The 10,669-nt window shown below is 51.0% G+C and overlaps 1 protein-coding gene across 1 annotated transcript in view; it reads left to right on the forward strand.

Annotated features, from left to right (window-relative positions):
- Positions 1-10,507, forward strand: part of LOC122376467 — a gene marked incomplete at its 3' end in the record, with an annotated part of 28,860 nt that extends 18,353 nt beyond the window's left edge. Inside the window, exons 26-33 of the mRNA XM_043356346.1 lie at positions 111-288; positions 2,409-2,545; positions 3,836-3,970; positions 5,015-5,074; positions 5,404-5,742; positions 5,908-6,219; positions 6,442-6,510; positions 10,259-10,507. Of these exons, the coding sequence (XP_043212281.1) occupies positions 111-288; positions 2,409-2,545; positions 3,836-3,970; positions 5,015-5,074; positions 5,404-5,742; positions 5,908-6,219; positions 6,442-6,510; positions 10,259-10,507 (1,479 nt within the window). The remainder of the gene's footprint in view (positions 1-110; positions 289-2,408; positions 2,546-3,835; positions 3,971-5,014; positions 5,075-5,403; positions 5,743-5,907; positions 6,220-6,441; positions 6,511-10,258) is intronic.
- Positions 10,508-10,669: the final 162 nt, after the last annotated feature.

Genomic DNA, 10,669 nt, shown 5'->3' on the forward strand with positions numbered 1-10,669 from the left:
TCAGTGAGTGACGTCACGAGCGGCGGCCAGAATAGCGGGCGCGCTTACATCTAACAATAAACAACAGGGGCTGAGTCGCTGACAACAAGTAACACTCTGTCTCCCTGCAGGGACGTCGGCGGCTCGTCCGATCGTGCTCTACCTTAGGTCGGCGCCTCCTGCCGGCTGGACGTTCCGATTGCCATCAGGCGGAGACAGTTTCCCTCAGAAGTACCGGCTCCTCGCATACTGTCCACTCATGTGCAGAGCACAGGGCTTCCCGTACGCTGCCGTCCGCTTCCAGCCCGCGTAAGTAGTTATCAACGGTTATGAAAATTCACTTTCGCATAACTATGTGGCAGTACCACTTCTACCAACCGGATGCCATTTTGATAAACAATTACATAATAGGGCCGCAACCAAGCACCAATCTCGCACGTGATTACGGGCAATCGATGCAATCAAATCAGCAACATATATTATAAGAACCATTGAGAAATGAACAGAGCAGAACAGCCACCGGGTCGCTCAAGCCCGAGCGTTACTTACAGTAGCGATGGTAGGCTGACCCGCCATACAGTAGTGTATTGCGGTACAGTCTACCCGCCAGTCCGCTCCGGAAGACGCATGGCCGAATGGTGTCCGTTAGAGCGGTTGAGAGCTGGGGCGTTCCACGACAAATCGACAAGTGCCCTGCACCCTCATATTTTATTTTTTGCTTAAAATTGGTCTAATGGGTTGTGATGGGCGGGGAAGCCAGCTGTGGCAAGGATTTTTTTCTTCGAACAACGGTTTCCGAGATATAGCCTCGGGCAATTCTTGGAGTTCGCGCTGCAGCCCTATGTTTGGCGGCCTATAACTCAGAAACTATTGGTTTTAACGATAAAAACTTCATATGGTTCAACTCAAAATCAACCAACAAACATTTTGGCTATCTCGGACTTCCAATTTTTGAAAATTTTGATCACGTGACCTTTTGTCCTATTTTTCGAAGAGTGACCTTGATATTTTCCCCATTGAAAGTTGCAATTTTGTCTGATGACGATTAAAGCCTTATCAATTGTCATTCATATGCGATAATAAAAAAAGCGGTTATCGCCCTGCGTTGACCTCAGGTCAGGTCATTTTTATGACCTGTCAATTTTTACGAGCGGGAGCGACAGCGAGATCTCGAGAATGAAGCAAGATAGCGACAAGCGGTAAACGGTAAAGGGTACACACGGATAAGGTCTATAATTTTTACTGAGGTCATTTTCAGGTCAGGTCAAAGATGACGTCACAGGAGCTAAAAGGAAGTCAAAATAGCGGCACTATACATATATATGAAGTTTTTCTCGAATAACTTTCAAGGTATCCCAGCTAGGAACAAACTAACAGCACCATCGTGATCCTCTCGTCGATCCGCATCGAAACATATGCATGTTAACCTCGAAAGATCGAAAGGTCAAAAGTTGACCTTAGGTCACGTGATCTACGGTCAACTTTTGACCTTTCGACCTTTCGAGGTCAACATACATATGTTTCGATGCGGATCGACGAGAGGATCACGATGGTGCTATTAGTTTGTTCCTAGCTGGGATACCTTGAAAGTTATTCGAGAAAAACTTCATATATATGTATAGTGCCGCTATTTTGACTTCCTTTTAGCTCCTGCGACGTCATCTTTGACCTGACCTGAAAATGACCCGAGTAAAAATTATAGACTTTATCCGTGTGTACCCTTTACCGTTTACCGCTTGTCGCTAGCTTGCTTTATTCTCGAGATCTCGCTGTCGATCCCGCTCGTAATAATGGACAGGTCATAAAAATGACCTGACCTGAGGTCAACGCAGGGCGATAACCACTTTTTTATTATCGCATATGAATGACAATTGATAAGGCTTTAGTCGTCATCAGACAAAGTTGCAACTTTCAGTGGGGAAAATATCAAGGTCACTCTTCGAAAAATAGGACAAAAGGTCACGTGACCAAAATTTTCAAAAAATGAAAATCCGAGATAGCCAAAATGTTTGTTGGTTGATTGTGAGTTGAACCATATAAAGTTTTTATCGTAAAAAAACAATAGTTTCTGAGTTATAGGCCGCCAAACATAGGGCTGCAGCGCGAACTCCAGGAATTGCCCGAGGCTATATCTCGGAAACCGTTGTTCGAAGAAAAAAATCCTTGGCACAGCTGGCTTCCCCGCCCATCACAACCCCTTACACCAGTTTTCAACGAAGAATAAAATATGAGGGTGCAAATTTAATTTTTTATTTGTCGATTTGTCGTGGAACGCCCCAGCTGTATAATGTAACCGTATGTAAGTACATCTTGGGCGATTGCGTAATTGTGTCCGGATTTCTGACATGAGGCAGCTAAAATGTCCCACTGTTTAAAGCTGTTTTAGTGTCGGTCGGTGTATTGTAGTTAATCGAATGGTATGTTGACAGCGGGTGCTCGTGTCTGGGCCCGGCCGAGGTGGACGCCGTGCGTTCCGACACCAGCAGCTCTCCTGACGGCGCCTCACCAGACAACACCATCCAGATCATACAGCTCGGATCGCTCCAAGGCGCTGCTATTCCCAAAGGTTCGCTCTGTCTGTTCGGGTACCTTGTGTCACTGCTGTCTGTTATTGCTTCCATGATTCCTATGATTCTCCGCCGCACCACCTACCATAGTTTTTTAATAGCGTGTACGTACATGCATCTTGGCTCGCATTGAATCTGGCTATATTTCTGATGATATTTCTTCTGTAATTTAGGTACCCTAAGCTATTCAATATACAGGGTGGGCCAAAAAAAGTGTGTCACTTTTCAGCAGCTATTTCTCGAAAGTGGTAAGAGATACCAAAAAGAAACTTTCACAACTTAAAGAAAATCGTTTGACAAATTATATGATACCCATTTTATGAAAAAGTTTCAGTTGAATTGATGTTGCCATCGCCATTTCAAAAATGGGATATGTGCGTCTTTTATGTTTGCGCATGTGCTCGAAGTTGGCACCTCAACGCTCAAGGCATATCTGAACATGCTCCAGGAAACTGGCGCCCACCCTCTCCGCGGTGCCTGCTGGCACAACACGCGCGTACTGCTCGACGCTGAGACGCAGCTCCTCCAGGCTACCGGGCTTGTTGTGGTAGACGCGGTAGACGCTGTCGCTGTCCTTGCAGGCTCCCCAAAGCCAGTAATCCAGCGGGTTGAGGTCAGGACTGTGAGGAGCCCACTGCCTTTCGCTTCCCTTGGTGATCACGCTACAAGCTTTGTTCACGCAAGATGTAGCGCCACCACACACGGCCCGAGAGACTATGCAGCTGCTCCAAGAGCTCTTCGGTTACCGCGTGATCTCCAAGGGAAGCGAACAGCAGTGGGCTCCTCAGTCTTCACAGTCCTGACCTTAACCCGCTGGACTACTGGTTTTGGTAAGCCTGCAAGGACAGCGACTATCGCAACAAGCCCGGTAGCCTGGAGGAGCTGCGTGTCAGCGTGGTCAATACGTGCGTGAAACCGCGGAGAGGGTGAGCGTCAGCTTCTGGAGCGCGTTTCCGGATGGCCTTCAGCTTAGCGGTGCCCACTTCGAGCACATGCGCAAATGAAGAGACGCACAGATCCCATTTTTTGAAATGATGATGACGTCAGTTCGATTGAAACTTTTCCATAAAATTGGTATGATACAGTTTGTCAAACGGGTTTGTTTAAGTTGTGAAAGTTTCTATTTCGTATCTTTTACCACTTTCGAGAAATAACTGCTCAAAAGTGACACACTTTTTTTGGCCCACCCTGACGAATGATTTCAGATATTTTCTTTAAGAACGAGAGGTTATTTAGAATAATGAGAGACCAGTTAAATGACCCATATCTCTTTTGGTGTTCTCCTACAGAATTACTGGTGCTGGACCGAACTGCCAGCGGGGGTCAGTGGTCATTCAATCCCAGATGGATCACCATCTCCATCAGGCTCGGAGCTGGCTCAAAGGACTTCCTAAACTTGAAGGGACTGACGGGGACTTATGATGGTACGTACATACGCCTCTTTTTTGCCTGTCCATTTGTTTGTCTATGTATCCGTCAATACGACACGATTTGCGAAAGTTCTCAATAAACTGATAAAACCAGCGAGGTTTTGCCGTTTAATGATTGAGGCAATGATTATTACGGAGCGAGCGAAGCGAGCGGAGTCTTACGTAGAATAACGGAAATTTCTGAGCATGAGCGGCCGGCCGGCCGGCCGGCCGTGGTCACGATTCTACGACGCTTATATCTCAGCAACCACTTGACCGATTTACATGCGGTAATTTTTGTAGGGTAGCTTCATTCCTTCTACCAAGTATTGGACTATTCCCGATGCATGTGGGTGACCCCTTATGCACGTGCCACGTGCAAAACGAAGAGGTGTCACTTTTGTAATAGTTGCAATATCTCGGTAACTACTGGGCCGATTGCGCTGAAAGTTGGCATGTAGGTAGGCACCCACTAGGCAATGCATATCCATGTGCCAGAGTTGGGGTGCTGCTGCACGTGCGCACGTGCAGGGGTCGATTCCAGATCTCGAGAACGGCTGGACCGATTGCGCTCAAATTTGGTACACGGTTAGGGACCAGTTAGTAGGGTGCCGTGCACAAGTCAGTTGGGACCCATTTTGCACGTGCGCACGTGCAGGGTGCCGCCTCCAGATCTCGAGAACGGCTGGGCCGATTGTGCTCAAATTTGGCACATCGCTAGAGACCGGTTAGTAGGGTGCCGTGCACAAGTCACCTGGAGGTACCCCCTCGCAATTTCGCACGTGCAAGGCCCACCCTCTCGCTCGCTCCGTTAATCGCCCCAAAAGGCGTTATACTGGTTTATTAGACATCTGGAACTCCACGCTTGGTGCGTGGACCGTTTCGGTTGGTTTGCTTTTGATGATCATCATTCATTTGAATGCCTGTTTTGGAATTGGATGCTTTGTTGTTTTGTTCATTCGTTCAGCAGCTTATTTTTATATTTTGCAAGGATCAAAACTCGATGAATGTAAGCCAGTCTTTGAAGAGGCCCAGATGTCACTATTCTCTCTTTCGCAGGTATTTCGTTCAGATTTGATGTCCAAGATAACAATTACTACTTCTTATTCATCAATGGAGGTACGTTTCATGACCACACATGAGCCTTCTTACAGAAGCCTGATCAGTAGGCCCTCACAAAAGTCACTCTCGGCGATAAAACGGTCATGGAAAGTTTTACTGTAAGTGTCTTGCTTGAAAGTTTATTAGTTGCCCGTTGTGCATTAAATTTTCATCTGAAGATATCACTATCAGATCCTCATATTAAATTAAAATGCTCGTATAAATTAACTTAATTAACTACCCAAATGCGACGAGAACGTGCAAGCTTCCCATACACGGTCTGGCTCGACGGAGTTGGTTGGATCTTTGTCCCACAAAATTATATGACTGGTGTCACTTTTTGCCAGCCCCGGCTCCGAGCGGTTTCAGCGGCTCGCTGCCGTCCGGCGACTGGCGGGACCTGGGTCAGCGGCCCGTGTCCGACTGTCTGGCCGCCTGCGCGCGCCACAACCTCCTCTTCATGGCTGTGCGCGTGCAGGGCGACACGACCGCGTGCTGGGGCGCGCCGGCCGCCGACCTCTCCAGCCTGCAGCACAGCGCTCCGGACGTGGCCGGCATGTACCAGCTGTTCAGCCTAGACGGACTCCGGGTCGGCCAGAAGAGTCACTTCTCCTACGGCGGAATCGTGAATGTCATTTCGGAGAGCCTCGCGAACGGCTACGAACGGTTCTCAATAGTGATGAAAGGTGAGGAATTATATTACCCATAAATCAGGCTGAACTAAGCACCGTGTTTGCCCTTGCACTCCTTTTACTTTCGCCCTCAATTTTTGCCGTCCTATTTCGTCCTATTTTTTCTTCAAACCATTTCTAAATGAAAAGTCATCGGTCGCTTCTTTATTCCCATTTTAGGAGACAGTCAGCCGTCGCCGCTGGCCAGCTACTTTACCGACACGGTGCCCGGCTCAGTGCGCTGGCTGCCCACCACCTTCCCGGACAGCCCGGCCCAGTGTGTGGCCCGCTGCTGCGGCCTGCGCTTCTCGCTGGCGCTGGTCCGCTCGTCGAACGACCGGCTGTGTCTGTGTGGCGACCTGCGTGCGGGCGGTGATCTCGGTCTGACGGACACCAGCCCTCCGTCCAGCGCGGGGAGCATGCAGGTCGTCCGCCTGCCGCCTCCGCCGCCGCCAGCCGAGCTAGACAGCTCAGTAGACGACGGGGAGGGAGGTGAGTGGCGCACACCATGGCACCCCCGGGAGAGGGGGGAGGGAGGGGGTGCCCACTGGCGCCGACTGGCACCGAAGGCGTTCAAACGAGCGCCAAACTAATCTGGATCAGTACGGCTCACAGTCCGACACAGCCGACGAGGACTGATGTTAGACGATTGCGGCTCTGCTACTTGTGATGGATCAGAGCTGATGCTGATGTATTGTGCTGTCTGTTCTGCAGGAGTGCAACACTCAACGATAGTGGCATCTTGGCTAACGCCTACGCTTTGCAGAATCATCGTGAATGGAGGTATGTCTGGAGTTCCGGGCATAATTGGTTGGTAAAGTGACATTTAGGGTTGTTTTTTGATAAGCTTTTTTATTTTACAACATACTAGCATCATCAACCAGCTAAAGGTATCTCAATGACACGTCCCTTGCTGCTCTCAGACACGCAGAAGATGTGCAGTAAATAAGTGGTTCAAATCAAATTGTGATATCACGGTTCAAACCAAATTTTGATAGCCTATAGAGCTGAAAATAAAGCAAGTCTTTACAAACCAGTAATCTCCGTAGCCATAGATAGTTCACTTTTCATTCGGAATTAGTTCCGTTCCCTTATCCAAGAATGTTTTCCTTATCCAGGATTATTTCAAACGTGCTGGAACATGATTCAATCAAACCATCAATTATCATCACGATAAAGAAAATGATTATATAATGGACATAGTTTTTAACTAAAAAAGTGTAGGGGAGGATGGGGTATTTTGGCAGCTTTTTAAGGAAGCGCTGTGCTCGAAATTGGCGACGAAAGTATTTCTACACTCTCAACGCTTGCAGGTTTAACATTCATTTTACTTCCTTGTATAATAAACTGAAAATGGTAGAGCAACTACTTATAGCTGAATTTTGACGTTTTACAAAGGTCTGCAAAGCGGCCAAATTGTCCCGCTTGCAGGGTTATTTGGCCCATGAGGTGGGGGGATTTGGCCGGTGTTAATTTGAGGCCTGGATCTTATGTTACGGGCGAGTTAGCTTCAGCGTCAGCAATGACATGTGTCCTTTACACATTTTTTAGGCTGACTCGGTCACAGACTTGTATTCGAATGATTTTGACTCAGGTCTTATTTCAGCATTGTCCTGCACAACTGAAAATGCGCTTCCTTTGCATACACTGCTCAATCAAGTTTTTGTATTTTATTTGTGATAACAATATTTTCACAATGAAACTTATAATTAGTGGATAGTGAGAGGGCATTATTTGGGAAAGAACGTTGACTTTTTATTCTAGTAAGGAAATAATCGACTAATTTCAATGAAAAATTATTGGCAATCAATTAAATAACTCAACTCAGTCTCAAATACTCACATCTCGTAACCTTCCAATGTCTGCAAACAAGTTGTCGATAGTGTTTGCGAGCTGGAGATGTACGGCGCCCGGAGTGCTGAACGAGTCTTCAGGGCCGGTCTCCCGCAGGGCAGCGTCCTGGCCCCGACGCTGTACACCCTGTGGGCTGCCGACCTCATCTTGGAGCTGCGACGAGTGCCACACACCACGACGTACATGTACGCGGACGACACCGCAACCCTCAGCGGTGGGAGCTCTATTGCCCTGGCAAAGGAAAGGGCACAGAAGTCGGCGGACATTATCGCCGCCTGGGCGGACCGCTGGAAGATGAGGGTGGTGGGTGAAAAGACCCAGGCCATTGTTCTCTCACAATGGGCCAGGGACGCCGGTGAGCTGACCGTGAAGGTCGCTGGAGTGTCAGTGAAGGCGGGCTCCCAGCTCCGCCTCCTCGGCGTGACCTTCGACCGTCTCCTCCATTTTGGACCACACTGCACCGACCTCCGCCGCAGGGTCAGACCAAGGACCGCCCAGCTGAAGAAGCTGACCGGCCGATCGTGGGGCCTCGGCGAACAACAACTACGAACCGTCGCCAACGGCTACGTCCGCGGTGCGCTGGAGTACGCCGCGGCTGCGTGGCTGCCGGCGGCATCGCCCTCGCACGTCGAGCTGATCGATCGGGAGCTGCGCGCGGCCGCGCGGGCAGTGACCGGATGCACGGCATCTACTCCGGTGCACGCCCTGATGTCCGAGGCCGGCATGACAGATGCCTGGTCCAGGAGACAGGCACTGGCAGCGAGAATGGTGGGACTCGCGGCGTCCCTCCCCGAGGGAGACCCGCTGAGGTCGGTCGGGGAGGCGGTCGTCCCTCGACGACTCAAGACCACAGGATGGCGCGAGGTGGGCGCCGCCGCGCTCGCGGCGGCCGACGCGCAAGACATACCCGTCGAGGCCCGCCTCCACCACACCCTGCCGCCGTGGGCCGACAACTCTACCGTCCACTTCCATCTGGACCTCGGCCCGCGGGCCAGACGTGCGGCCCCGGAAGACGTTCGGCGTGCCGCAGCTGAAGAGCGTATCCGGGAGCTACCTGAGGAAGCCGTCTGGATATGGTCGGACGGATCGGCGGAGGACGGCGTCGCCAATGGCGGGGGCGGCGCCCTGATCCGCACCCCAACCGAAGATGACTGGGAGCTGAGGGTCCCTGCTGGCCGCCTGTGCTCCAGCACGCGCGCGGAGCTCGCCGCGCTGCTGGCAGCGCTGGAGGCAGTCGCTGAACTGCCGAGAAGCGCGGGCCTGCCGGTGGTCGCCTGCCTGGACTCCAGGGCGGCCCTGCTAACGCTGGCTGCAGGCGCCTCGGCCCAGACCACAACACTGGGTGCCAGTGTGTGGACCCAACTGCTGCGCCTACAAGCAAGCAACAGCTCAATTCACCTCCAATGGGTACCGGCTCACTGCGGGCTCCCGGGTAATGAGAGGGCGGACGCATTAGCGAAGGAGGCGGCCGGGATGTCCCAGCGGACGACGCCGGTCGACGCCCGCACCCTCACGCGGGCTGCTGCGCGGGTCGCCGGCAGGGAGTGGCGAGCGAGCCGGCCTGCGGGCTGGTACCGAGACGTCATGGCGGACCGCGCCCCCGACCCGGTCCGAGCCGCTACCAGGGAGGAGGCCATCGACATACACCAACTCCGATCGGGACACTGGGGACGGTCGGAACAATATCTCCACCGCATTGGGCGCAGACCGACACCCGAGTGCGCTCAGTGCAACGACATCACATGCCCGGCGGGCCGATGTCTCGTCTGTGGCGAGGCCGCGGACACCCCGGCGCACGTACATACTACTGGAGTGCCCGTGCCTGTTCGGCCCCCGCCTCCAAGCGCTGGGTAACATCACAGGCACGGCCCGAGACGTACAGCGCGACGACGTGGTGGCGGCCTTGGCCGCCGGCTACGCGGCCCACAAGAGCCGCGTGGCTCCGTCACCGCCTCGGCGGTGACCGGGAGGAACAACAACAACAACAACAACAGCTGGAGATGTGACTATCAGTTTGGTTTGAGCAAATCCCTAGCATCTTCGTCGTGTTCCATTGTGCAGTGTCTTGATAAGCTCCAAGGAGGCAGACTGTGCCACAATGCCACCGCTAACGGCTATAAACCCAGCCAGCTCGGCACGACGACCTTATCAAGTCGGCCGACCCAGCTAGCGATCCTGAGAGCACCTTCAAAGCTGCTTCACTGGCACCGGCAAAATTGCCCCGCATTGCCATTCTGAAAAGTTTTGTCTATGATGTCGTTACGGTTATACGGAAATGCCTGATATTACTCTTGAAAACGCTGAACATGGGACCACAATGTCGACATTTGTCTACAGCCCCAATTCTACATGGTATACAATTTTTTGAACAGAAGTTAAAGTTACTATATTCTAATAAAATTCATGTTTTATTGATTTTGAAGAAAATTATAAAGGGGATATTAAAAAGAAAAACACAGAATAGGCCCACCAATGACACATGAATAGAGGCTATAAATTTTGTCATTCACTTTTCTCAGACATCGTTAAGTAGGGGGCGGCAATATGATACTGCCGGCCAAATTACCCCATCCTCCCCTAGATATTAAGCATAACATTTCGAACGAACCTTTGATTTATAACTGATTTTTTTTTCAAAGTGAACTATTCCTTTTCTTTGATATTTTGATTTTCGCAGAGCCTGCCAGAGTGCAGTTCGTCCGACTGGGTGCGGTGGAGCGCACCAAAGCTGTCGACGTTGGACCACCCGGCGACGACCCGGGCGTGTGCATATCCAAATGCATGTCTGAGCTCAAGATGCCGGCTATGAACAAGGACCATTGTTTCTGCCTGAGCGTTGGAGACGTGGAGCTGGAAGAGACTCTCATGGAAGGCGGCGACGTCCTCAGTGTTCTGGACATCACGAAATACGTGGTTAAGCCGAATGGTTAGTGAATTAAAACTTCGTGACATGCTATTTCTTTTTGTTATGCTTTGTGTGACTTTTGGTTACCCGCGCCCTAATGGGGGGTGTTTCAACCATTTCCCTGTGGTTTTTGCACACCTTAGTTACATCAATCTACACATTGTGACTTTTCAGATCAAGGTC

This window comes from Amphibalanus amphitrite, unplaced genomic scaffold, assembly GCF_019059575.1.
Source record: "Amphibalanus amphitrite isolate SeventyFive unplaced genomic scaffold, NRLGWU_Aamphi_draft 002152F_arrow, whole genome shotgun sequence".
Lineage (NCBI taxonomy): Eukaryota > Metazoa > Arthropoda > Thecostraca > Balanomorpha > Balanidae > Amphibalanus > Amphibalanus amphitrite.